This window comes from Zasmidium cellare, assembly GCF_010093935.1.
Source record: "Zasmidium cellare ATCC 36951 unplaced genomic scaffold M409scaffold_56, whole genome shotgun sequence".
In the NCBI taxonomy this organism is placed as follows: Eukaryota; Fungi; Ascomycota; class Dothideomycetes; order Mycosphaerellales; family Mycosphaerellaceae; genus Zasmidium; species Zasmidium cellare.
Window position 1 is genome coordinate 16,473 of NW_022987000.1, and position 26,433 is coordinate 42,905.

The following is a 26,433-nucleotide window of genomic DNA, read 5'->3' on the forward strand; positions in this document are numbered from 1 at the left end:
CTAAAGCCTCACTTTTGAACCCCCCGATAAGATCGCCGTTGACATGCATTGAGTTGATGGTATACAGCCTTGCCAGCACAAGAATGATTGGGAAGAGACCAGTGCGCTGTCGCCTCACCGCTGAACAAACTTTTGTGAAGCGCTGTTGTCCGAGCTCGTCACAATGCCATATCTCGTTGCACGAAAGACATGTTCTCGAGAGAGACGACGATACAGTAGCTTGGTAACTGAGTCCGCAAGAAACGCCATGGTCCAGTTCCAGAAAGTTTGAGACATTGGTTTGCATGAAAACCAAAGCTTGCGAGACGTGTTGCGAGAAGCCTGTACCTCGCATCCTGATAGGCGCGAGAAGCAAGGGAAGTGAATGAATGCTAGAATTCAGGCGTCAATTGCGGAGACCGAACAACGCCGATGTGAAGCTCGATGGAACGCGCGCACAGCTTTGCGGCGATTGAAAGCCGACCTTGGAACAGCCATGCTGTCATTCTGGTCGAAGTCACCGCCCGCTGCATTCTCGTGATCAGGATGGCGGGTGTCTCCAAGCCAAATCCTGCCATGAGCCTCCGCAAGCTCTACGAGGTGTCCTTCGGCGACCGCTTCTCCATCTACGGCGCGCGAGAGCCAAGACTCTATGCGCTCAGAGTTTGGTCTACCGTTGCCTTGGCCATCAGTAACCGTGACATCTCCTTGTTTCACATCCACCCCGCTGGCGGTGAGAAAAATCTCATCGACCTGGGGCATGGCGAAATCCATGGTGTCTGGTCGATCGAGCCATAGAGATTGTGCATGCCCGTCAGAAGCGTCATCATCTGCCTGCGAAGTTTCAGTGGGTTGTCGATGTCGCAAGCTGTCCAAATCGATGCCCTGGTCATCGCAGGCTTGCTTCGCCTGATCGGCAGTCATCATGCGGTCTTGAAGACTGCGAATGAGCTCAGAGCGAGAATTGTGGTACAGATTTTCGAACACAGAGTCAGACGTGCTGAGCTCCCGTTCTTGGTCCACGGCAAGGTCTCGTCCAGTCCGTGCCTCTGCATGCTCGTCGTCAAGCTCGAGAAGACGCTCTTGTAACACGGCGATGGAACCGACAGCATCAAAATAAGACTGTGCTTGCTGGGGTAGGTCGTCCGTTACTTCAGATGGAGTCAGCAGTTCTGCGTTGAACTCATTGTTCATTTCCGCGAACACTGCCGTCCCGCCTGGCAAGGACTTGTTGTGCTTGGCCAAAGCATTCCTGAGCTTTGACTGTACAGCAAGAAGCCTGTACTGGGTAGTGCCAGTACTTGCGTGCACATTCAAGACAACCTGTGATTGATCCCGCAGCGTAGCGCGATCGGTGGCCAATTGTGCCTTTAGGTCTTGCAAGACCTTGGGCCCGGTATTTCGCAGATTCTCCTCACGTTGTCCTAAGAACCTCTCCGCAATTTGCAGAATAGACTCTTCAGTGTGTCTCAATTTGTCTAGGTATTTCGCCATCTCATTACTCCGTTGCGTCGTTTGAAACAAGAACTTGTTGCCGAGTTTTGAACTGGCAATGGAGAAGCGCTGAATGTTGCTGAGTAACTGGGACCCGCCGGGATCGAAGGCATCGCGAGAAGGTTGTTCATCGTCGGTAATGGGGACATCGATTTCTATCATACGTGAGCAGTGTTCAAACAGAATCCCCGCCCGAAGCTCCAATCTGGACGCTGCTTACCTATGCCACTGTCGCGTTGGTCAATAATCTCTTGGTCGTTTGGCGTAGGTGTAGACTCGTGCGGGTCTTCCATAGAGGCTGTACTTGCTTGCAGCGGCGAGAGTCTCCCGCGCGCCTAATGGGAGCTAGGGTCGGTGTTTATGATGGGTTTCCAAGACTTGGAGTGGCTCAAGCGTGGACGGCAACGCCCCTGCATATGCGCCTCGTCACGACTCACAACAACAGCGGGTTTCGAGGGCGCGCGCCGCGCTTGAGCTAGGAGGTAGCCCGAGACCTTTCGGCTCGTCGGGCGGCCAGTCAGCTAAGGCTAAGCCACAATTGCAGTCACCAGTTCACCGGGTTCAAGCGTGGGGACAACACATGTTCGCCCTGTAATGGCAGGAGTCTCGTGTCCGTGTATCTGTGATGACAATTCTGATGACACCGTGATGCCAGGCCACCGTAACTGGCGAGGGCGCGGGAACGATGGTGTTGATGGTGTTCCGCCTGGAATCGGCCGGCTTGAAGAGCGAGACATCGCAAATCCTGAATCTGTTGGGCGCCCGGCAGACAATTTCTCATCCGCGTTGCGCAGGTGGGTGGACTGGCCGTTGGCTTTCATTCCGGGCACTTGGGCAACGTGTATCAATGGTGCCACTGTGAAAATGCATCCACCCAAGGTGTGATGAACTCTATGAGTCCGCGCCTGCTGATAGGCCCTTGGTCCGTGTCGCGGTATCTCGTTTGCGCGGAGGCAACACCAAAGTGCCAGGTCGCAGTGCCATCGTCCATCTGGGTTGCTCTCGATGTCGTTTCCCTCGGTCGTCTTCGTGTATATTCCGTAGTGGCAATCAGACTCGCTCCTGTAAGGCTCGCCCAGGCGTCATGTCATGTTGCTGGCTACTGCGTAGGGACCCAATGAGGCGAATCATGGTCACGTCCAAGCCGCTGAAACATGAATGCCAAGGACATCTGCTTTCGACTTCAAAGTCAAATAGATGCCCAGCAATTCGCAAAGACCGTGTCGCGATTTCACACATGGAGTACATATGATCCTGACCCGAAGGGATGGACCGTGAACGGGTTGACTTCCGCGGCCATCCAGACATCTTCGCGGACATGGCATGGCAGGCCGTTCAGCATCGTCTTCCCGACAAGATTGACTCAGAGAGCCGGCAGATGCGATGCAGTGTGTCGCAGATGGTTCCTGGGAACAATGAGGCGCCGGAACTCCATCTCGTCCGAAAAGTCGTCACGTCGTCGCCGGTTCGGAAGGGACTTGAGGCCGATCCAGACTGCCTGAGTAAGGGAATGGCGAGTGCGCCAGGTTCGCTCCAAACAAAGTAGACGTAATCAGAAGAAATCCTCGAGGGATGCATATGCGAAGAAAACAGCGGTGTTGATGGGTGAAGTGAAGGCGCAGGAACTGAGGGGCTCGGTGGGGAAGTAAATTTTGGATGACATCTTAAAATTCTAATAATAATATATGTATCTCTCAGTGGCCGCCCTTTTCTGAGGGCGTCAGACTTTCTGCACCACTTCACAACATCTGTAATTCTACATGACTTGCATTAGATCGTCGGACGCAGGTACTTCTGCTCTCATTTGCGCGGATTCAAATGATGGTACGACCGAGCAATGATCAGACACTGGGTAAAGACTTCTCAACTTGCTCAGGTCCACCTATCAACTAATATCCATCAATGCACTATTCAAGTCCGACAAACTTCTCATTCCTGGTATCGAGCTCTGTAACAAAAAGGCTCATTGCTTGCTACGCTGTCCAAAAATATCCGACAAGCTGCCATGCCCCGAGTCCTGGCGCTTCTCCATAACAGCCACGTTCGACTCCGACGAAGATCGCTGACCGCGTACAAAAGATTTACCCGTGTCTTCACTCAACTGCGTAGAAGGCCGCAGGTCTAAGCGTTCTCTAACATGTGGAGGAATGCTTTCGATCATTTGCTGATCAATAGAGATATTCCTCAAATCGTGCTCAGATCTCCGCGCGTACTTTATTGGCCTGGATCGAGGATATTGCTCAAAGGAACTCTCGTCAAACGGAAACTCTTCGCCAGTGCTTGTACCTATCCACTCTTTTATACGATTCCCGGTGTCCTCGGCATGCTCGGTACTCCGACTTGAAAGTGGTAGTTCTGCGTGCAGATTGCCGGTCAAGGTACTCAAGAGGGCCGATGACTTGCCGCCTCCGCTGAGTACATCGGCGCCGGTAGGAGGAACCGTAACAAAATGTATTGACGGCGGTCCTGGAGTGATTGGGCCGTTGGATGATTCAACCCATTCATCTAAAGGCATCTTTCGAGCAGCTCCAGGATCCAGGTTGGCGTCGAGGCACGCATTTTTTGCGTCTTCCGCAGCCATGACCGCGGTCTGCACTGCAGCATCCGCATCGGCTAACATCCGTTGGTACTTCGCGTCAAACTCCTCGTCGCCGTCTTCCAGCACTTCGTCATGATCCTGCTTGAAAATCCTGATGCTACTCGCCTCTCCGTACTCTCTCCTGATATCATCTGCGCGCTCTTGTCGCCATCTGATTTCCCCGACCTTTTCGTAGTAATCCTCGAGGAGGGGATCGATTTCCCGAGATGGTGGCAATAGAGACAATGTAGAACTTCGAGCGGCACACGGCTCCACGCTATACCCTGGCGCTGTGGTAGAGGGGATTCCCAGCTCTCCCAGCACTCGCAGTAAGTCATCGGAAGCCTTGGAGAGTGCCTCTTCCTTGGCTTGCATGTAAAATTCAGTGGGCAACAGCTGACCAGCCCGCAGCCGCTCCTCTTGCAGAATTAGTGCAGTGTGGTCGGCCTCTACTTGCTGGTGTTGTGAGCCAAGCACATCGAGACTTTGCTGTGTTCGGAATTGACGGATGTATTCATCTTGCGACTCTCTAAACAGCCGTCGGCGTTGAAAATACTGTTCTGTGTCGTTGAAAAAAGCACTTCGTTGCAACATGGCTTGCTCTCGTGCAGGTGCGAGTTTAGCATGTGTCCTACTGAAGTGGTCGGCAGCATTACGTAGTGCCAGGAGGTGATCGAGAGAGACTTTTACGTTGCCAACTGCAATCTGAGACTGCTGCTCGTGGGGTGCCGGTGTAGAGCCCGCAGAAAGTGTTTCCGATCTTGCTCCCGACTCCCCATCAAGCGGCAAGTCTGGAGGGATCTCGAGTTCGTTCGCCCACGATAGATCCGTGATGTCCTGGTCACTTTGAGGCCCTTCAAACTCATATCCATCACGTCGGACACGTAGATGTGATTCACGTTGCATGGGAGGCGCGGCAGATGCGCCGAAAAGGGGTGCCGATGAATTCAAAAAGCTCTGGTCTCATGGCCAGATAGGATGCAGCGTTGGGAAGGGGTCAAAGCCGTCGATGCTGAGATGCGTGAAGTCTTGTAGCCTTGTCTTGTGCGAGAGGCTGGCCTCGTTTGCCGAAGTGATGATGTTGTTCGAACGGCGGGGCCACATGCATGCCAGTGCGGGAACTCGCTAGCTCTAGAGTACTCTAGCTGTCCCACGTCCGGCTGCAGCATCCCGTCACCTCTCAGCTCCAGCACCACACAACAGGCCGACGAGCTGCACCTCGACGTGGACCTCCCACCACGAAGGATACGCAAGGCCGCCACCAAATTGCGGCTGCTGGTGCTTTCGCCCTCGGCTGCTCCAGCAAGGATGTAGATCCCAGATGAGTCTTGTCACATGCCGCTCGGCTGACCAAATGCAAGTCCCATGCAGTAGCCGCCGATGCTGCATGTCGATGCTTGCCGACCGCAGGTGTGTCCACGTCGGTTGTGTCTATCTGCACGCCATGCCGTGCCCTTGAACTGCAGAGCCGCGCGGGGCATAAAGTGCAGCTGCCATCACGTTGTGTAGCCGCAACGCTGAGCTGGCCTTCGTGGTGAGCATTCACCATGGCAGAGCAAGGTGGTGGCGGCGGCGGTCGTGGCCCTTTCTTCTTCGATCCTGCACGACAGCAGCGATACTATTACGACCGTCGTACGAATGAGTACGTCTACGAAGACAACTACAGAGTTCCAGCCCAGCCTTCGCCCTCTGATCCACGCACCGCAAATCGTTCTATACCGAGGGGCGGCCAAGCTGCCGTGGCATCTCAGTTTCGGCTGCAAGATGCGACATCACCTACAAGAGCGCGGGAGTATGCACATAATGCGGTTGGCGAGCAACCGCCATATGGTGGCCGAAGGCAATCCCAGTCTTCCAGCCTTGAGCAAGATATGGCGAATATGAATCTGGCAACCCCCGCTGCCCCCTCCACGAGCCAATACGAACGCAACGGAATACGGTTCACGGACGTGCAGAATCCAATAAGTCAGGTGCGGACCGTCGTTGGAACGTATCCTCCAAATCGGATTACCGATCCTTTCTTTTCTCAACGCGGAATCCATGCACAGCAAATGCTCATGGCGATCGACGGTCCCGAAGCCGAAGACTTGTGGCCGACTTTTCGCCTTCAAAAACGCGGCTTCTTCAAAGTCGGGCGGGTATTCCTTGTGCTCTGGGCTGAACCAGCTGGCGAGTCCCGTGCCAGTATCATTTCGAAACCGGAAATCAGCGACCGCTCTCTTTTCGCCGGGGCATACAACACGAAAGTGCACTCCAAAGTTCGAAGGTTTGTTGTGATTCGTGAAGGCGAGAACTATTGCAGCGCCCTTCCTGTCACAACTTACGGGGGCCAGGGCGTCGCAAAAGCGTCCGTAAAGAAGTCGGAACACGCTATCATCCACACGACTCGTGAGGCACCGCCAGCACTTTCATCTGAGCAGCCAAGTCGCGAGGAGCACGGAGGGATGAGGCCAATTCCCATTCGTGTAATACCGGACGAAAAGACTGAGACCCTTGATCCCATGTCACGAATCGATTTCGGCAAGATTCATACTATTCAACATAACCTTAGGGTACGATCACTGGGTAACGTCCACGCTCATTCGGTCAATGCTTTAAAGACTCAATTCGCCAATGTTTGGAGTCAAACAACAGCCCCTGATCCTCAAACAGTGGTAGCAAGTTCATCGGGGTCTCGTGGCCAAGCAAATCTTCCCGCAGCACGGTCTTCCAGCAAGCAACCCGTAAGAGGCGGTCGAAGCCAGGCAAGACACCCAGCCGCAGAGGAAAGTGAGGGGGAGAGTAGCGGCGAGGAGAGCGAGGACAACAATGGCAGCAGCGATGATGATGATAGCGGACCAGAGGACCAGCGCAAGCAAAGTCGACCTGCACTGCCGCCGCCCACGATCGCAGGTGCGTCGTCCTCTCAGCGCAACACTCAAACACAAGCAGGAACATCCAGCGGCGCAGCCCAAGTGTCATGGGACATGCGCGTTGCACAAGCTAGGATTTCTTATCGTAACAGGATTCAAAGAGGCTACACACCAATCCAAGCAGTGGCAGAAATGGTCGCAGGTCTCCAGCAGCAGGGTAGATCGAAGCTGGAGGCCGAAAACGAGATTCGTGCCTTGCTCTCGACGGACCAGTCTTAGGAAGCCCCAACACTTTACGAAACTCGTATATCGACAGCGTTCCGGCTTCCAGTGCCGGACTCCTTTTCGGCTTCTATATGCTTTCATGATACGAACACTACCTGCCAGCAGACTGCTCCTGGCACACCTTCACAGCGTCCAGGATGATGAAAACTACGTCTCGGTCCACGCCGACTTCTGAGGACGGCTGTGCTGTGACACAATTGACGTTTTGCTTTAACACTTGGAGCGACTGGGGTTGCTTTCTCTCCATTTCTTCTTGAAATTGTGCCTTGAATTCAGAATAGCGATTCACTTGACTGCCCGCGACTGGCGTGAGCAGGTCTTTTTGCTTCGCACCTATTATTTACTTCACGCCATCAACTGTTACATTTTATCCTTTCAAAGCAATAGAAAAACATCGCTCTTTTCCATGTCAGATCGCTCTACATCCAAATTCGCACAAACTAGGTTTCAATGAGCTCCACTTACCGACGGGCATATCCTAGTTACCACCAGAGCATAACTCGACGTCAGCAACAACAAGAAGACATCTCCCGCTTCAAAAGACACCTTTTTCTGCAGGCCCAGACAGCGGAGGCGCTGATTGTGGGCTCTCCCACTGCACGCGAGCCTGACGAACAAGGTGCACTTTATCCTTCTGATCCACAACACCGAAGCTTTTTACCCTCACATTGTGCTCAACGGTTTGCTTTTTGCCATAGTTGATGCGCGACTTGGGCCACAGTCTGTCCAAGACCTGGTCTGGGACGACTTTGATGGGTATTTCCTGCATGCCATGCTCCTCGGGATCGGCCTCGGGAGGGGTTTTGCCTGTGTAGACCATGCCGTGCTCACTCTTGACGAGCTTCGTATGCTTGACCCCAGAGTTTCCATAGGACATGATGGGGCTTTGATGGGTCAGCAGTCCATCTGGCAATCACAAGGTCACGCTGGGTAGAATGCTTACACGACATTGCAGTAATTGTGAGAGGCTCTCACGACAACGAATAAACGGTACTTAGAGTAGTAGAGCTGGTCATTACGGCCGCGGAAATACTCTGCACTGTACTCGGATTGGCTTCTGTTGTTGTCATCCGAGGGCTCTGTCCAGAGCATCCAGAACACCTGTGAAACGTCAGCCGGTGGCCCCAAACCTCAGTCTGATGCGCACCTTTCCGACGCGAAAGAAGTCGGTGGGGTGTTTGCGCTTCTTGAACACTGTGCTTGATTAGAAGTGGGACAAATTATTGGGTGTCGCGAAACATACTGGAGTCGGTCAGCTTCTCCGGTTGTTGCGGATGCGTGGGCAAATCGAACAGTGGTGTGTCCGGAAGGAAGCCTCGAGCGGTCGTCAGACTGTGAGGTAGACTCGATGAGCTGTTTGAACTCATTGGCATTTGGGAGCCCGGAACGGGAGTGAACGGCGAGGGCGGTGAGATTGGTGACAGGAGACTTCGAGCCGAACGGGAACTGACTCCCGTCGAGGCTGTACCCACGCCGTATGTTCTTGGAAACGCCGATTCTGTTTCGCTCAGGCCACCCATAGAGCTGATGTCCAACATTGGGACCGTGTAATGACTTCGTACTATTGTCGGAGTGTCTGGGAGAGTGTACTGTGCAGAGATATCTCTCAGGGGTAAGCCGACGACCTCATTCGCATGTTGCGATTCAGAGGTCTCTCGAACGGCCACCAGCACTGATATCATTCTTTGCAACGCGGCTTCGAGGTCGAAACAGGGCTTCAAGCCAATGCTTTCGAGATGGTCTCGAACTTGTGACTGTGCTTCCGTTGCCGTATCCATTTCGTCGAGTCTAGCAACATCGTCCAAGTGCGCAGAGCTGTCGTCGCGGTAAGCCTCCTTCGACTTTGGCGCGTTGTCATTGTGTCCCTGCGAAGGCTTTGTATGTGATTCTAACGCCTCCACCAAGGCCTGTGCTGTGGTCCGCCATGCTTCACTCTGAACAAGCTCTTGTAGGGAGATACCAGTATCTCGTCTGTCCGTGGAAGCCCTCGGACCTCTTGCACGTCTTACCGCCTCTTGTGCTGCCGCTCGTTGCATACCCCAGTCCATCACCGCCGAATTCAATGGTTCATGTCGGCGAGATGGGTCGCTGTAGTATGTAGAGCCAGCAAGTTCGTTCGTCAACGAGCGACAAGCTTAAGCTTCATCTGTGGCCAATCCTACGTTGACAGCGCAGCGACAACATGCCGTCCCGTCGGGCATCACTCGTTAAGCACCGGTGAAGCTGCGCAGAAGTTTGCCTTGTCTCGCTCGAGGCGAACCACGGCCCAGCCTGCCGTTTAGCTTGCCCTTACCTCAGGATCAGTAAGTTTTCTTGCTCGATGATCGAGAGACTTGAGCACATGAGCATGCGTCTACAGCCTCCAGTCTCCAGATGTGTCTGGATGTAAATCACGTCGATGCGGCGTGGCTTCAGCTTGTAGCCACTTGTGCAGCTCTAGTACTGTCTTGCAGACCAGCATCTCATGTGGCGTAAAGACTCTGCATGGGCTACGCATAGCTACTTTTGCCACAGCTCGTTGGATCACATTCGGCGACTTTCGTGTGGAGGAAAGCACTACTTTTACTTCACGGCAACGAAACTGACATGGTAGCCAAGTCTTGAGTTCACAAATAATCAATCGATCAGAAAGTCACAGCCTCAGGTACCCTTCGAAGCAGCACGCCCGCCGTTGCTGATTGTTGGAGTTGGTAGAGCTGACCTTCATACATTCATTTCCGGCTTTTACATTTGGACTATTCTAACATCTGCCGATGTACCTTTTTTACCCTTGGGAAGATACTTGTATAGGAGACGTTTCCGGAGCTATGTTATCATCGTGCCGTTGAAGACTGGAGTGACTCCAGCTGATCGAATCGTCAGGTAGAGATGCTGGGCTAGAGTTTGGCAAGTCCTCCAGCCAGTCCTGAATCGCTTCTCCAGTGTCGATGCTCGTAGACTCAGCGCTCTCACTCTTCTTTCTGTAGAAGCTGGGATCCGTGTTCAAACCCTGTGCGATGCACAGTCCATGAAGATACTGTGCTCGCTCTTGCAAGCGCACAAGCTCGTGCCTGGCCTGCTGCACCCTCGACGTCCAGATTTCATTGAATTCATCGTCAGATACCCCAAGTGGAATATCTTGTGAGGCTTTTCGTTCCCTTTCAGATATTTCCTCTCGAAGTTTTGCGGGAAGTTCTTCTTCAAGATTGGCAATCATAAGCCTAGAATCTCCGACGGCTTCGAAATAGTTGCTGACAGCCTCCGGGATGCCGTCCGAGTCTGCATCGAACTGCCCTGGTGGCTCTCGTTGGATCTCTTGGGGGTCGTGTTGGGCTATGGCCCCGGTAAATGCAGGCTGCTGGTCAGGTATCGCGCTCTTGTCGTTCTCTAGAAAGGCATGTTCTAAGTGACCCAATTCTGGATCCAGTCTCTGAGCTCGTACAATCGACTCCGAGAGCAGTGCTTCATCTCTTTGCAACACGTAAAACAAGCTTTCGAGATGTTTTGTACTGTTCGGGAGCTGACCTGCCATATGAATCGACTGGACGGCGGCCATAAATTGGGATTTTGAATCGGCGAAGTGCTTAAGCCTCGTTTGAAGGCTCTGCAAGTCGTTCCACCATTCGGTTCGTGATACCGTAGCGCGATCTCGAGAAAGTGCCAATTCAAACTCTTCTTTCGTTCCAGCGGCTCCATCATTCTGCATGTTGATCTAAAAAGACTTCAAGGCTGTCTGTGCGAAGTTTGCGTTGACTGTAGCAGATAGGGGTTATCGCGAGCTTCAGGAAGTGAGGCTCTCTCCCTTCGTTCAGTCATCCATTTTGTAGCTTCTGGAGCGAACGTCAGAGAATTGATGCCGACGGACAGAAGAACAAGTCCGCTTTCGCAGTGCATGTGCGCAGCCTCGAGCAGTGGCGTCATGCTGGTCAGCTGCAGCTGCCGCCGCCGCCTCGTCGGAATTTGGTGCTTGTGCCAGTGACGACCAACACCTGCGACTCGACACACATTCTTCTTATTTTAATTAGATGTGAGCTATAGAATAGCTAATTATTTCACGTATATTCTGAGAGCTAGCACTGTACCATATTCACAACGCCTCCAGCTTCGATCCTCAGGCGTAAATTTAACGACTCTACCTCATCCTGACCTCTTCGCCAAACTGTCCTGCGCAGGCACACACAGTCGCAATTTTCGGTCCTACATGCTCTCTTCACACCTCTCCGTGGCACACTGTCCCTCCAGAGGACCTAGAGAGCATCATGGATGACCCTGGACAATCAGGTCCTCAAGGTCCTGGCGAGGCCGATACGAAGCATCTCGTTCCTACTCCAGCATCTCGTGGGAAAGGACATAGCCACAAGAAGTAAGCGATGTTTCTGCTCCAAGATATGCCCTCACTTGAAGCTGATGGCCGCCATAGTTCTTTTAATCACCAGGACCATCCAAACAAGGCTGAGATCTTACCTCTTTCCACTGAAATCAAGGTCGAGTCCTACCGAAAGATTGTACCTGCTACATTCGGCGATACCTCTCGACAGGATGGTAAGAGCCGATGCCAAATCACATGAGATCTTGCTCAGTTATTCCAGAAGGCTTTTCGCGACCCGACTCCTTCTCAAAGTTCTTCAAACCTGGGCGGGTAGGCAGACCATACCCGTTACTTGATTACCGGACGACTAAAGTTTTGACAGGTGTTCACAGTTCCAGCCAACGAGCCAGCCGACCGACATACAGACTACGTAACACAAATTACAGCGTCGAAAGTGTATAGCGCTCTGGGCGAGCATGGTTATCAGAAAGAAAGGAAGCTCATAGTCGTCGAGCTCAAAGAAAGGTCTTGCCATGCGGTGTAAGTCGAGTTCCCTTCAACAAGTCTCTAGTGACTGACGCGCGATAGACCGATCATGACTTATGAAGGCCGAGGTGTCTCCAAGACTGGCGTCACGAAAAGTGATCATGCCGTTGTCCACACTGGCAAGCAGCCACCATCGTTGTTCGACAACGAGATGCCTGCCCGTGGCGAGGAACCGGTCAGGGCTATCCCTATTCGCGTCAAACCAAGTGACCCCACAGATAAGCTTTCCAACGCTGCGAGGATCAACTTTGGTAAAGTATACAAGATTGAACAGAGTATCGAAGTCAAGCGATGGGGCTTCGTTGTAGATCAATCCATGTCGGCACTGAGAGCTCAGTTCAGAAGTGTTGCTCTCGGGACAGGGTCAACTATCAGCATCCTTCCTACTCCAGGAAGCAGCTCGCCGACGATTCGCCCTGGGCAGGACGAGGCGAGCGATGAAGTCGTCTGAGATCGTTCACGAGAACTCAACAACAAACGATACCTTGAGCGAAGGAGATGGAATCATCGTGTCACTATGGTATAAACTTGTATCAAGCCGAAGCGCAAGTCACAGCAACATATAATTTCCTTCCACTTCCACCTATAGATTACTAGGTTGTCTAGATACCAATGCCTTGGCTAAGCCTACGAGGATCACCTTGTACGCCTGTACTTAGACTATTGGTCGTTCTGAAACTTGCCCATCCTGTACGGAGTTGCCCGACACGTCTTCTCTTTCACCGCTTCCAAGTTTGATCTGATGAAGATGATCTTCTAGTTCCAATGATCAAGCCAACATGCAATCGGCGGGCAAATCTATTAACCTCGTGCTTCGGGGTTAGACATTGCAAGGCGAAGACTTGCGAAGAATCAAACCATATCAGGCAATTACTTGATAGATGTAGGTGCAAAGGGACAGCAACAACTGGACCTTCCTACATACCGGCGTCGAGACAATTGAGCACTTCTGATTCACTTGTTTGCCATCTTTAACGATAGCTAGCTAAGTTCGACTTTTCTAAAGAGAAGCCACTACTACGTATCTCTACTTCTTTCCTAACATGTGTCCCGGTCCAGACTATCATAACGTCTCAGCACATATTGAAAGTGGTACCATTAAATTCCTCCCTGTGCTTCATGGAAGAAGTCACCAAAAATGGCTGAATCAGACCGCCTGCGTTTTCCCTGAATCCTGATCTTTGCCCGAATCTCTTGTTGTCTGGTCGTTGCGAAGCTAAAAGGTTCAACGTGGGCGATCTGAGAATCATTTATCACAGGTGGATCAGTCGAAATGCCGTTTAGTCCTGTAAGCCAACGCTCAACGCTGTTTTGGTCCGCTTCTGGATGTGATTCGAGGACACTGTCAGCCGTGGCGCCTTGCCCTTCGCCCAGAAAACCAATAGGTGCGTCCCTCATATCCGAAAGCAGATTTTCCAGATTCGAAGGCCGCAGAGTGAAGATCTCGCCCTGTTCATCATCCACAAATGCAAAGGAGGAGGACGAAGAAGTGGCCGATTGAGATCTATTTTGCTTGAATCTGTAGGCCTCCACGTCAATTCCGCTTTCCATGCATTGCGTCCGCATATCTTCCACATCTTTTTTCAGAACTTCCAGCCGGCCCAAGAGAGCGTTGTATTCTGTCTCGAATGCTTCGTGGAACTCATCATCAGACGTGGGAGGCTCCACTTCTTGGTCTCGGCGAAAGTCTCTGGCACCTTTCTCGTCGTTGTACATGTGCTCCAAATCTCCGATCTGCTCCATGATGAGCGCCATGTCACCTCGTCGGTCAAAATATGTCTGTACCAACTCAGGGATATCATTTGATGCCTTAGTCGACTGATTACCAATCCCACTCGCTTGCTCGATTTCTGCAAGAGCGGCGGCGAAGCTATCGCCTTGGGGTAATCTCTTTACAAACGCTCGTAGTGATTGCATGAACTTTCGCTCTGCCTCGTTTATAGAGTACTGTTTTGAACTTGCAGCTTGCTCGATATCGGCTGTGACGCTGGATTGCTGCCGTAAGTCATGCCAGTCCTGCAAGAGCTGGCCTTTCAGGCCCTCAAAGGATCCAGCGGCGGTGACTCGCAAGCCTTCCTCCGTCTGCGCCGAAAATGTATCCACCAGAGCTTCAAACGACTCTTGGACAAAGCGGCGTCTATTTTGATACTTTTGCATCTCATTAAGTCTCTGCGCCTGTGCCAACATGTAGTCGTGGCGTGCAACGACCAGCTTCTTGTACCGCTCCAGAAGTCGTTGGGGCAGCGGAACACCCATGCTGGGTTGCTGTTGAGGAATGGTGTTGTCGACCACTTGGTTCTCTTGGACATCTTTCCCGCCTCCACCTGGATCTGCCCCTTCATAAGGCGGGCGTGTGTTTTCCTCCGAGGATGGACCTGCCCATGTCCCAAGACTCGGCTCCTCAGTGGAAGCGGGTCCATTTGTGTCTGCAGCGGCTTGTCACTCAAAAAGGGTCTTGAAAAAGTCAGCCGCATGGGATAAAATACCTGCTGAGGCTGATGCTGGTGAGAAAAGTTTGCCTTGGGTGTAGTCATCGTTACTACTGGTTAGCATCGCACATGATTTCTGAACGCCAAGCTTGTCCTTGTATGGGGGGCAATTTAAAGGATGCAACTAGTGTAGTTGAGATGTCAAGAAGAAAAGCGCAGTAGGAGAAGAATGTGAGCTCTAAAACACAAAGCTGGAAGAGACGAACTCCAGGTGGTTTTTGGAGCTTCGCGGCTCTGCGATGTCGCCGATCAATGGCAGCCTGATAAGCCTACCACCATCAACGAGGTACTGCAGATACTTCCATCGATCACAAGAAGGTTGCCTTCCTCAGAGCGGCAGAGCAGGCAAATGAGACTCAAATTCAAACCTCCTCGCCGGACAATGCAGAGCTTTGACCAATGACAGCACGCCAGGTCGGGCAAATGACCAGCGGCGCAACGCCACTGGCGTCCACATGCTGCAGCAGGGGCATAACGCGGCCGCGCCAGCTGTGATCTCCTCAAGCTCTGTACCAGAGGCTGTGTACTGCACTGTGTCGTGGTGCTTGTTAATGGGTAGCCCTCCGCCGACGCAGCGGTACCAAAGCTGCACAATGCCGAATGCTGCCAAAAGCTACGAGCTGGCCACACGTCGAAGGCAGCTCGATGCAGCTTGCCGAAGCGCCGCATCACATGCGCCCGTGTCCACTATAAAAGTCATTCGTGCCCGAGTTTCCCACGGTTAGCTGCAGGCTTGACGTCGTACTCATGTTCGCCTACGACGATGTCCGACGCCATTTCCAAAGCACCTGAGACTTATCCATTCGATAACACGGTCGGGGCGTACTACTTTGTTCAGGACGATACAAAGATCTTTTTCGGTAAAGAGCCTGGAAATTACTTCCGACTTTATAATGGCATTCGTGTTTATACGGACCGCAACACCCACGAGACCTACACCGTCGCGGCAAATGGCGCGCGTGTTCCTTTCAACACCACACCACGCACGGTAGCCCGCGACACAGCCCTATACAAGTCACGTCAGGCACTATCACGAACAACGAGCTCATCTGCGCAGCAGTCCAGTCGCAGCCCTGGCGAGTCCACCGGTTCCCGCTCCCCAGAGGTCGTGGTGGGGTCTTTAGACAGTGGCTACGGCACTTCATACTCAACCGCTTCCCTCACCAATCCCGCCAAGCAGAGTCTCAGTACCAGAGACCGACAAAATGCATCCGATGACATGAACAACATAAAGTCACATCTCAAGGGCATGAAAATATCAGGAAATACACAGACCGCGGACAACAGCTTTACGCAAGAGGCCACAAACATTCCTGGCGTTTACGAGATTGTTATCAAAGCTGCTGACAATAAACCACACTCGACATATCGTGTGGGGGATTTCAAAGGCACTACTAGCAAGGCTGCAAGAGAAAAGGGCATACGATCCACCAAGTTGATTACAGGCACCGGGGGTCAGAATGAAGACCGAATCGACGCTCGTATGCACATGAAATCAAGCCTAGGTTTCTTAGCACTGACAACGTTCAAGGCTACAAAACTCGCTCACGCAAGGGCCATCGGTTCCGAAGCTATGAGGTCAGTCGTCCCAACGCTGCTGTGTACATTACACAAAGATGCTGAACGAAGCATAGGTCATCGAGACACTGGAAGCAGACCCGCCGCCTCCATTACAGAGTCGTCTTACAACGGTTACGAATGATCCCGCTTATGGACGACATCGAGTGAGACCACGGAAATGGATCGTCATAGAAGATCATGACACTTCATGTTCAGTGGTGTAGGTCTCTCTCACGCCTCTCACGGTGTCATGTGTACTGACGTGCATAGCCCAATACGCACGTACTTCGGCTATGGTGTTTCGTATCAGAATGTGAGAAAGTCGGACCACATGATCGTGCACAGCAATGACCCTGCGAACCCACCTCAACCCCTTGCTGCCGAAGAAGCAAGACGAGGCACGAACGGTGAACTCAGCGAAGACGGAATGAAAGTTCCGCCAATAGCTGTTTCTATGTCTGAACCGGGCGCCAGACTTGACTCGATGTCCCGAGTGGACCTCTCCAGAGTCTCCACGATCAAGCACGACACTCCGGTTCGTGAGCTCGGTAGAGTACGTTTGGAGTCACGGTGGGTATTGCAATGCAATTTCTGGCTTGTACAGATAGAGAATACGCCTCCAACAGATCCGAGACGCGAGTTGTTGCTTCACCAATACCGGAGCTTTCGACAGCGCACCCCCAGTATCACGGGTGCTGCACCTGCGGATAGTGCGACCACCTACCTCGGCAGATCCGGAGCTCCATCTCAGGCTGCCCGCAGAACGGGCAATCCAGACGACGACAACGACCACGCTAGCAGCGACGATGACGACGATGGCAAGGATGAAAATCACAATACCAGGGATCAGGACGCTATGATGAGAGCAAGGAGATTCAGGGATGCAATCCTTCAACTACGGCAGCAGAATAGAACATACGCAGCAGCACTCATGAGCCACTTACGAGACAATGGCTATACGTATGAAGCAGCATATCGACATATGCTGGCGAGCACTACACAAAACAACAGCCGCGCCGTGCCAAGCTCCACGCAGACCGCACAGCCTTCAAGGCGCCGGCAGAGGGTCGATCATGCAAGCTCAGAAGAGAGCTCAGAAGAGAGTTCAGATAGCTCAGGAGACGATACAGAACATGGCTGAGCATGTTGCAGTTTGTGCATTCCCGTGCATGGACTTGACGGTGTGTCGAAGATTGATGATGCTATGATGACTTGACGACGACTTGACAACGACTTACTATGATACCCATGGAACCAGGGCAGAACTTTACGGCACGAAGCGGAGCTTCAAACACTCGGCTTTGGATTTACCATCGACAGAACGACCTCGACGGCACAGTTTGTTCTTTCAACCCAGCGTTTTTGTACTTTTGTTCTTCGTTCTCGCAGCTACTTGGCCGCATCCTGGAGTAACGCATGGTGAATGAGCTTTCAACTTTAGCTTGTGGCACAGCGGCATGGAGAGACTAACGAAATTAAGATCAACTGCATACGATACGATCAACCCAGACAGCGCAATGCAACGATGTTTTGGTTTAACAATTGGTATTCATGCTTGTTGCTTCACGTGAATGATGTTGTAATATTTCAATGCGGCCATAAAAGGTGTTCTGATTCAACAGCGACGAGTCACTGCGTATGTTGATTCTACGTTTGCAACCATTTTATAGTGAGCAGGACTACCTACTTAGTAGCTGTCGAGTTTTCGACGGGGTATGTCGATCTTTATCAAACTCCAAAACTCTTGAGGTGTGTTGAAATTTCCCATCCACCGCCGAGTCCTAACACATTAAACGATGAAAAGTGTCGCGATATCGTCGCTCGTAAAGCTTTGGCAGTCGTTCTGATAAGTATGAGCTCAACCTGGACCGATCGTACAATGTTTGTTTATCCAGTGGTCAGAATGGGCTGAAGTGATGCTAGTCTCAGCAATACACAGAACGGTTGAGGCATTAAATGCTTCTAGAAGTGCACACTTAGGACAGTGGACTGGGGCATGACGTTGAAATAAGCGTGGCACCGTTGTGGTTGCTGGCTCGCTAGCGGAACGGCCCTCTTTGACTTGTCGCATTGTAGCATGGCCTCTTTGTGACCATAGGGGCAAAATTGGTAAGTTTACATGAGGATCGAGCAAGGCTGCGTAGCCTGCCTTGCGCAATGATCTATCCTCAAGATGCACCGCAGATGCTTGATATCTGTCGCGCAAGGCTGTGACGGTTCCGCCGAGTCCATGTATGGCGGCGGAGAAATAAAATGCCGAGAGTTCGATGACACCGTACAACTAGTCTCCCGTAGCCACGATGTTCCCCTCCGAAATTTGCGCCGTTTGCTGACGCTGAGGAGACTGTTCGAAGAGCGTACAATACACATCATTATCAGTCCATCGGCTTCAAAATGTGTTTGCATGTCGTTGAGTCTGTTCAAGTTCTCAGTCCGTCGGGCGCATTCACGACTTTCCGAAATGAACATATGACCAGCGGGGCGGATGTTCGCCACTTCATCATGACAGAAGACTTTGCGGGCTCTTTGAAGGAGAACATCACGTTGTAGCTGATGTTACGGACCAGGACAAAAGACGAATTAGCTCGTACGTGGCGGGCATCGCTTATTGTTATGTTCAGCTCGAGGCCCAACAATCCACCTAGCACACCCTTGCAGATCCTTCAGCGCCACGACCTGGCTGGAACGACGGAACCGATTCAGCTCAGCCTTGCTTGACAGCGCCACCATGCAATCGTGCCTAATCTTCGCGCTGCCTCACAAGTGATTGGACTATGGTCCTCTCGGTCATGAGAGAAGCGACTAGGGTCAACGGGCTGTGTCGCATGGCTGCCAGTCAAACATAAGTACTTGTGGTTTCGAACCATCCAGTCGCAGGGGACCTCCAACTCACACTTCTATCATCCAAAATCTTTCTCATAAAGTACCGTGTTATGGTCGCTAGAAACCTTAGCCCAAAGGACGCTTCCTGCTGATACCTATGTTAGCTCAGACAATGACACAGTAGGGTACCTCATCCAGGAACTTCCCTTGTTAAGGGTGATAGAACATGGCTCAGCCGGGAGGCCAGCCAAGATGGACCCATGATCCAACGCGGAACCTCTATTTCTACCATGACCAGCACACCGATGAGCTTGTCTATCAGGACGGAAATAGGTTACCAGCTCCCAGGCGCTCACTATCGGCCACGCCTCGTACTGGTGGAGGAAGCAGCGGAGCTCAACCGCTTCCATACTCACAAAATGGCTCAGGCTCGTACCCGCAAGACGCGCATTCTGTTGACGTTGCACGGAGACAACAACATCCAACACAGGCTACGCTAGATGCGCAGCCCACGCACGGGTTGCATGGCCCAACAATCAATGTGAGCACTGCACGACCATCTTCGCGAACATTCGATCGAGGAGGCGTCCAAATGGTGGTCGCAGAGGATCCCCAAACTCGTGTCAGGACAACTTTCGGGACGTCTCCAGCTAGTCGGATCACTGACCCGCAGCTATACAATGCCGGAGTACGAGCCACCCGCATGCTCTATGGGACTGGTGAAGGAGAGGCAGAGCATTTATATTCGAACTACCGCATGCGGCAGCGCGATTTCTTTTGCTTTGGGAGAGTCTTCCTCTTGCTGTGGGTAGAACCTGCAGGCGAATCCGGAACCCTTATAACCAGCGTTGAACCGAGTGATCAGGCGTTCAGTAACGGCGCTTTTAACGAACGTGTATACTCAAAGGTCCGCCGTTTCGTTGTGGTTAGGGAAGGCCAGAGCTACTGCTCTGCCCTACCCATCGCCACCTATGGTGGCCGGGGAGTCAGCAAGCCAGGGGTCAAGAAATCAGAGCATGCCATCATACATTCTGGTAGAGATGCACCCCAACCGAAAACCCACGAAAGACCACAACGCGGAGAAGACAGCATAAGGCCAATTCCAATTCGTGTGGTCCCTGACAACCGCGAAGAAGCTCTTGAACCCATGTCGAGGTTAGACTTTGGGAAGGTACATACTATCCAGCACAACATCAAAGTTCGTCCTTTTGGAATGGTTCATCCGGATTCGAAAACTGCACTGTACGAGCAATTCCAAAATGTCTGGTCGAACACAGCAACAATCGTTCCGGCATCAGAGGATCAGTCTTCCCAAGCGTCTGCGTCTTCGTCCTCTGGACGCAAAGCCAGAGCGCCTCCGTCCACCGCAGATGGAAGCTTGAAGGGACGCAGTGGCAATACAACAGTTGTTGAGGAAAGAGACGAAAGCGAAGAGGACGATGACGACGAGGAAGAGGATGAGTCCGACGAGGAAGAAGCTGCAATTAGCCCACGAAGCGATTATGGCAGGGCATCTTCATCACTGCCGCGCCAATTCCAGAGCGGCTATGTACCATCGGCGACGCAAGCACAACAGCGAACAGTCGCTTCATCTAGCGGTACAAGCCAATCTGAATCTTCAGCCAGGATGCAGTGGGCTAGAGACTGCGCTACACGACTGGTGCATCAGGGATACAGCCGGGAGCAAGCTTTCCAGTGGCTTGTCTCTCAGATCCAGAAACAAGGCAGATCGCAGCAGGCGGCAGATGCAGAGGTCCGCGCATTGCTGTCGGGAAAGGCGCCACACCCTCCGTCTCCACAATCGGGGTCGTTGGGCAGAGAACATACCAGCTCTTTCCTCCGTACAGCTCCTCGAACGCAACATCCCGATATTGATTCTAGCACATCTTCCTTAGGAGACCAATCCCTGGAACCGCCAGGGTTGAGTGAGCGCATCCAGAATCACAGGCACGAAACGACTCGTTCGCCTCGTGCCGAACCCGTAGATCACGAGAAAAACTCCGAATATCAGTCAAAGGGTGATACACACGGCACTCAACTTGAGCTTGACGAAGGTCAGTTCAAGAGTGATATACACAGGGTTCAACTTGAGCTTCAGAGACCGCCCTCGTCTTTGGAGACGGGACTTGATTCGACGACCTTGGCGCAGAAGGTAGAGACAAAAAGCATTCACGCTGTGCAGACGGACTCGGGTTATGCCAGTATGGATCGACAGAACAAAAACCCTGCTCAAAGCGGCAAAGATGATGAATCTGATAGAGGCACAGCCTACTCCGGTGAATCCGCCATTCCACTGGTGGGGAACGCCAGAACGAGATCTATCGAAGCGTTTGCGATTGAGATTATTGACCGGTTGTCCGGTAACCCATGGGTTCCATCGCATCAGCGCGAAGACGTTGAGAGGCTGCTGAGGGATTCATTGAAGGTATATACGCAGGATGTGAGAGAACAAGGACCAGACGAAAAGGTCGTCAACGGTGCTCGATTTATATCGCAGCAGAGACCGTACGTAAATCACCTTGAATTGGAATCTCTGCTGACAGTGCAAAAGACGAATTGCATCGCTTATTGTGGTGGGTCGCTCCGGTACCAGAATCAGCGATTCAGACGGGAGAGGTCCCAGCCAGAGCGCTTACTCGTTGAGAGAAAACATGAATAAATGGCTCAGTCAGGCAAGCACAGATGTGGACCCAAATACAATTCCGCCAGTGGAACCAGGAGATGTCTCGAATCTGGGCGAGGACGAGAATCTAGAGCGTTTCATTGACGAGTCAAGGCCCTCTTTGATCGGCCATCCAGCGTTTGAATCTCTACTGACCGACGTCAGAGCGATACTCCAGCCTTTCCTTGCTCCTGGTTTAGGCAACATCACCCAGTGCCTTAAGGATGCTATCGACGAGTCCGCAACACAAGCGGATTTCCGATTGCAATGGGATCCGGTTGCCTTCTGGAAGATGAACTACCCAGAGACACACGACATCGACATTATGAACGTGCTCGTCGTGATTCATGCAAGTGAAGGCAGACACCAAGCCCTAACATGCGCAGAATATCTGAAACAAACCTGGCCTCAAAGTTGCGCAACGACAGTACCACTGTTTAGGTCTTTGGTTCGCATTCTCGCAGCACAGGGAAGAGCAGTGCAATCAGGTACGTCAAAGGCCCTGCAAAGCATTCTGACGCAAGGTCTAACCTAAGCAGTCGATGGTATAACCATCGAGGCCACTACTACAAGCGGACAGTTACATTTGAACGTCTTTGCGAAAGCTTCGGACTTGATTCGCATCGGTGAGCAGTTAGCATGGCTAGGCGCTGCGTGCAGAGCGACCGACACGCCGTCAGACCCTATCTACTCTCAAGCGGTCATCGGATCTGTCCATGACGACACTCACACAACACCAATGTTCGACATTCGCTACGAGGATAAAGTCAGGTCCCAGTTTGATGGTACGCATGCCCTGGCTGGACACTGCTGGCAGAGTCTCTTCCAATGTCTTTTAGTAGCCGACGGATTTCCAGTACCAACACGAGATGAGTCGCAGCCAGGGCTCGAAATACCATTCGACATCATGGCTAGTCTTGGCGAGACAGACGAAGTCGCAATGTTTGACGGACGTCTTTTGCTAAAGGGACACTCTACGCTCTTTGTAGCCGTGAAGAAGGTGGACAGGTCGGTAATCTGGCATTTTGAGAAATTGGACGATGCGGATGCCAATCCTTATGATGCCGCTCTGAGCATTGAAACCGATGAGAAGCTAGACCTGACCTGCATCACCGACTGCAGACACTTTGTGGGCTGGACAGAGGAGGTATCCGTGAATTTTGGTACGTCTATCCACGTCGTTCTGAAACATTGAGCTGACGGATGCAATAGCCACGAAAGACGCCCACTACGACATATCACCCACCTCCATAGGACTGGAGGGCTCAAGTCTCGCTTTCACCTCGTTCTCGATATCAGCCAGCAAATACCTGGGGATCAGCGCCAATTTCATCAGAGGGAAGCGCGAAGCTTTATTCTTGAGCGGGCCATCGACATACAAGCTCAAGATGGACAACCTACAACGAGAGTTTATGATGATCTACGATGACCAAACGCAGAAGGTGTGGTTATTGAAGGCTGATCGTGTGTTGCTCCATTTGTTGCGGTGCCGGATTTCCACACGCCACCACGACAGCCAACATTTCGTCCTCGACGATTTCAATTACGCTTCGGAATCACCTGAAGAGAACGTAGCCTCCATACTCAAGGACGAGGCTTTCGTTTCTCGAAAACTGGATGAAGAAGTTTCGACTCCCTACGTGGAGTCGGAGCTCATTGACGGTGTGCTAAAAGTGAAGGAGGTCCGCAGATTCACCCCCTATACTGTCCGGGATGAAATACTGGATCTGTATGGAACATTTCAAAAGATCGTTGCGATGCAGGGAAAGATCAGCTCCGACCCCAAGATCAACATACCGTCATCACCCAAGCCTGTTCTGCAAGGATGGTCATTCGACAACGTTGCTCAAGGTCTCGACAGGCTCATGCCTCGCGCCCTCAACGTAGAATCGCATGCACAGGCCTGGATGTCACTGCGGGACATTTTGCTCACTCCGGTTCTGTTTGGGGGAGGATTCGGCGAGATTCTCCGGCCTGCCCGACCGACCCAGCTTTGCCCAGGTTGGACCGTAATGCCGGGAGGGTCCGACTACATGGCGGCATCCACTCATTCCTTGAGACAGATATTCCGAGATCACGGCGCCCACAGGGGTGGCCACGTTCAATTGGCCTTGGGACTTTCCTGGCACCAAAGCCAACTGCCTTTCGGAGCTTGCAGCTGTGCTGTGCAGAAAAGATCGCGACGATGTGATCGACTACAGGATCTTTACGACAGATCGGTCCTCAGCAAGGCTAAAAGCCCTTCTCGGGATATTTTCGACACCTTTCCGATGGCAGCATTCATCTTTGGCAGGACCTCGGGGTTGAAGAGATTCTTGCCATCAAAAGTATCGTTTGACAGCTCAGCAGGGGCAAACAGTGATAGTGCGGTTGGTGCCAGTTTGAGCAGCTCAGATCAGTCCGACGAGAGCCAAGTCCAACCTCAAGAGTTGGCTCCTGTGGCTGCATGAGACATAACATGTTGCAAGCATGAAGATGAAGATCAGCTTCGGCAAAATGAAGTGCAGTGTGGTGGGAAGAGAAGAAGAGAGGTGGTCGGCTTAACGTCTCTCGGCCCAGCCGGCCCGTCGGACCGATACATGACTAAGCTAGCGCCACCTCATCCAACAACAACATCACGACGTCAAGCTCTCTCGCCTCCCTGCCCTATTCTCCCAACCAAAGCTTGCCCGCCCGTCTTGCCCGGAGCAGCAATGCGAACATATCAGAAGCTTTCCGACTATCATGAGCTCCTTCACACCGGAACGCCTCCTTGGCTTGAGCACTTACAGAACCGACAGCAGCGATCATGAGCTCGGGTGAGCCCACCGTTCAGCCTAATGGGGCCAGTGGTGCATCGCCACCAGCTGGCAAGAAGCATATCCTGCTCAATGCCTTTGATATGTCCAGTACGCTGAAAGATGCTCCGTCAATGCGCTGTGACTGACAAGATGAAGCGATCGGCCATCTTTCTCCTGGACAATGGAAGGATCCATCTGACCGAAGCACAACCAAGCGCCGTCTTGACTACTGGATCGACTTAGCCAAGCTCCTTGAGAAGGGCGACATCAACGCTCTGTTCTTGGCTGACACCACAGGCCCCTACGATACTTATGGGCAAAGCGCGGATGAGTGTATTCGTCGAGCTGCACAATGGCCGATGACTGACCCCTCTATCCCGATATCTGCAATGGCTGCAGTAACGAAGAATTTGGCATTTGGTATTACCACATCGACCTCGTTTGAGAATCCATTCATCCTTGCGAAGCGGTTTTCGACGTTGGACCACCTGACCAACGGGCGAATTGCGTGGAACATTGTCACTTCCTACAAGAAGGGTGCATTCAAAGCAATTGGAATGGACACCCCCATCGAGCACGATGAACGCTACGCCCAGGCAGACGAGTACCTGCGGGCTCTTTATAAACTCTGGAACGGCAGCTGGAGTGACGACACTATCTTGGCGGATGCTGAGAAAGACGAATACTTCGACCCAACGAAGATACGAACAATCAACCACCGCGGCAAGTATTACTCTCTCGAGACAAGGCATATTGTAGATCCTTCTCCGCAAAGAACGCCCTTCCTGTTTCAGGCAGGCACTTCTTCCGCAGGTTCCGACTTTGCGTCGAAGCACGCCGAAGCAGTCTTCGTACAAGCCCACGTTCCCGAGATTCTGAGATCCAGAGTCGCAAACATCCGTGTTCTGGCCAAGGAGCAGGGACGAGATCCGCGATCAGTCAAGTTCTTTGCCACGCTTACCCCAATTCTTGGGAAGACAGATGAAGAAGCACAAGAGAAGTTGGAGCACATTAAAAAGAATGCATCGACGATCGGTGGACTAGTACTTTTCTCAGGCTGGACAGGCATCGACATCTCGAACATCCCGCTAGACAAGAAATTGACAGAGGAAGACTCCACCGAAGCCAACAAGGTCACCTCAATGATGAAGTCCGTGGTCGCTATTCCGGATCTGACCCCTAAGGTTGTCGCCGAGAAAGCTGCAATTGGAGGAATGTCTCCTTTAAGTGTAGGATCTCCCCAGACTGTTGCCGATGACATGGAGCGATGGATAAACGAGGGCGACATAGATGGCTTCAACATTGCCTACACAACGACGCCTGGTACGTTCGAAGATGTAGTTGAACTGCTTATTCCAGAACTTCGGCGCCGTGGTCTATATCCCGAAAAACTGGAAGAAGGTCTTACAGCACGCGAGAAAGTGTACGGTAAGGGTCAGGCGAGGCTCCGGGCTGATCATACTGGCAGCAGATACAACTACGATGTGTATCAGGAGGATCCGCCTTACGTGGCAGAGAGTGAGACAAACACGGGAGCACAAGTTGGGAACTAGACGATATCGTGAAGCACGACAATGCAGAGACTCACTTCGTAAGCGTTGAGTTCCAACGAGTCGGCATTGGGTTATGATTACAAGTGCCGTGAAGCCCCAAAATCCTTCTTACCGACATCCACGCCCACGGAACACGCGCAGACGACTACATATGTACGCATTCACTGAAGCTGTAGGGCCGACCAATTGTGATGAAGAGCACAGAAAAGCAACTCGACAGGGCCCACATTTCGACCCCGAATCCTACGACGCTCTCGCGTGCTGGACACCGCGCATCACGCGATGGCGCTAAGACCTGCCGGGCGGGTATCAAGATGGCTTGCCCTGCAATCGGATACCACGTTGCGCCTGCAGATGCCGCCGAACGTGAAGCGCACATGGAAATCTTCGCTTCGTCGCATGCTGACGGTGGATCGTTGGGACGGAATGCTGGGATGATCGAATCGCACCTCATTGCCCTTGTTGGATCCAAGAATTCGGCATATGTAGGTCGTCAGGCCTCGTCGTCTTGTTCTGTCTAGGCTTGTGGAATAAGACTTTGTCA

The 26,433-nt window shown here is 52.2% G+C and overlaps 10 protein-coding genes across 10 annotated transcripts; 5 read left to right on the forward strand and 5 right to left on the reverse strand.

The window, feature by feature from the left end:
• Positions 1 to 378: 378 nt before the first annotated feature.
• On the reverse strand, positions 379 to 1,766 carry M409DRAFT_60585 (uncharacterized protein; the record flags this gene model as incomplete). Its single annotated transcript, XM_033814530.1, has 2 exons — positions 379 to 1,628; positions 1,694 to 1,766. 2 exons carry the CDS (start codon positions 1,764 to 1,766, stop codon positions 379 to 381), a joined length of 1,323 nt encoding a protein of 440 aa, XP_033660541.1.
• Positions 1,767 to 3,436: 1,670 nt separating this feature from the next.
• M409DRAFT_29820 (uncharacterized protein) lies at positions 3,437 to 4,957 on the reverse strand (the record flags this gene model as incomplete). Its single annotated transcript, XM_033809640.1, has 1 exon — positions 3,437 to 4,957. The coding sequence occupies one exon, from the start codon at positions 4,955 to 4,957 to the stop codon at positions 3,437 to 3,439; it is 1,521 nt and encodes a 506-aa protein (XP_033660542.1).
• A 641-nt stretch (positions 4,958 to 5,598) lies between these two features.
• Positions 5,599 to 7,182, forward strand: M409DRAFT_60587 (uncharacterized protein; the record flags this gene model as incomplete). Its single annotated transcript, XM_033814531.1, has 1 exon — positions 5,599 to 7,182. The coding sequence occupies one exon, from the start codon at positions 5,599 to 5,601 to the stop codon at positions 7,180 to 7,182; it is 1,584 nt and encodes a 527-aa protein (XP_033660543.1).
• A 541-nt stretch (positions 7,183 to 7,723) lies between these two features.
• Positions 7,724 to 9,236, reverse strand: M409DRAFT_29822 (uncharacterized protein; the record flags this gene model as incomplete). Its single annotated transcript, XM_033809641.1, has 4 exons — positions 7,724 to 8,072; positions 8,132 to 8,289; positions 8,336 to 8,382; positions 8,432 to 9,236. The coding sequence occupies 4 exons, from the start codon at positions 9,234 to 9,236 to the stop codon at positions 7,724 to 7,726; spliced, it is 1,359 nt and encodes a 452-aa protein (XP_033660544.1).
• A 716-nt stretch (positions 9,237 to 9,952) lies between these two features.
• M409DRAFT_29823 (uncharacterized protein) lies at positions 9,953 to 10,873 on the reverse strand (the record flags this gene model as incomplete). The annotated part of the gene is made up of 1 exon (XM_033809642.1): positions 9,953 to 10,873. One exon carries the CDS (start codon positions 10,871 to 10,873, stop codon positions 9,953 to 9,955), a length of 921 nt encoding a protein of 306 aa, XP_033660545.1.
• Positions 10,874 to 11,426: 553 nt separating this feature from the next.
• On the forward strand, positions 11,427 to 12,473 carry M409DRAFT_60589 (uncharacterized protein; the record flags this gene model as incomplete). The annotated part of the gene is made up of 5 exons (XM_033814532.1): positions 11,427 to 11,530; positions 11,588 to 11,709; positions 11,757 to 11,806; positions 11,859 to 12,016; positions 12,065 to 12,473. 5 exons carry the CDS (start codon positions 11,427 to 11,429, stop codon positions 12,471 to 12,473), a joined length of 843 nt encoding a protein of 280 aa, XP_033660546.1.
• A 647-nt stretch (positions 12,474 to 13,120) lies between these two features.
• M409DRAFT_29825 (uncharacterized protein) lies at positions 13,121 to 14,278 on the reverse strand (the record flags this gene model as incomplete). The annotated part of the gene is made up of 1 exon (XM_033809643.1): positions 13,121 to 14,278. The coding sequence occupies one exon, from the start codon at positions 14,276 to 14,278 to the stop codon at positions 13,121 to 13,123; it is 1,158 nt and encodes a 385-aa protein (XP_033660547.1).
• A 996-nt stretch (positions 14,279 to 15,274) lies between these two features.
• M409DRAFT_29826 (uncharacterized protein) lies at positions 15,275 to 17,212 on the forward strand (the record flags this gene model as incomplete). The annotated part of the gene is made up of 5 exons (XM_033809644.1): positions 15,275 to 15,992; positions 16,043 to 16,089; positions 16,146 to 16,291; positions 16,342 to 16,624; positions 16,676 to 17,212. 5 exons carry the CDS (start codon positions 15,275 to 15,277, stop codon positions 17,210 to 17,212), a joined length of 1,731 nt encoding a protein of 576 aa, XP_033660548.1.
• A 1,908-nt stretch (positions 17,213 to 19,120) lies between these two features.
• Positions 19,121 to 24,006, forward strand: M409DRAFT_29827 (uncharacterized protein; the record flags this gene model as incomplete). The annotated part of the gene is made up of 5 exons (XM_033809645.1): positions 19,121 to 21,399; positions 21,446 to 22,044; positions 22,096 to 22,341; positions 22,414 to 22,719; positions 22,769 to 24,006. 5 exons carry the CDS (start codon positions 19,121 to 19,123, stop codon positions 24,004 to 24,006), a joined length of 4,668 nt encoding a protein of 1,555 aa, XP_033660549.1.
• A 338-nt stretch (positions 24,007 to 24,344) lies between these two features.
• M409DRAFT_70846 (uncharacterized protein) lies at positions 24,345 to 25,889 on the forward strand (the record flags this gene model as incomplete). The annotated part of the gene is made up of 2 exons (XM_033818919.1): positions 24,345 to 24,444; positions 24,493 to 25,889. 2 exons carry the CDS (start codon positions 24,345 to 24,347, stop codon positions 25,887 to 25,889), a joined length of 1,497 nt encoding a protein of 498 aa, XP_033660550.1.
• Positions 25,890 to 26,433: the final 544 nt, after the last annotated feature.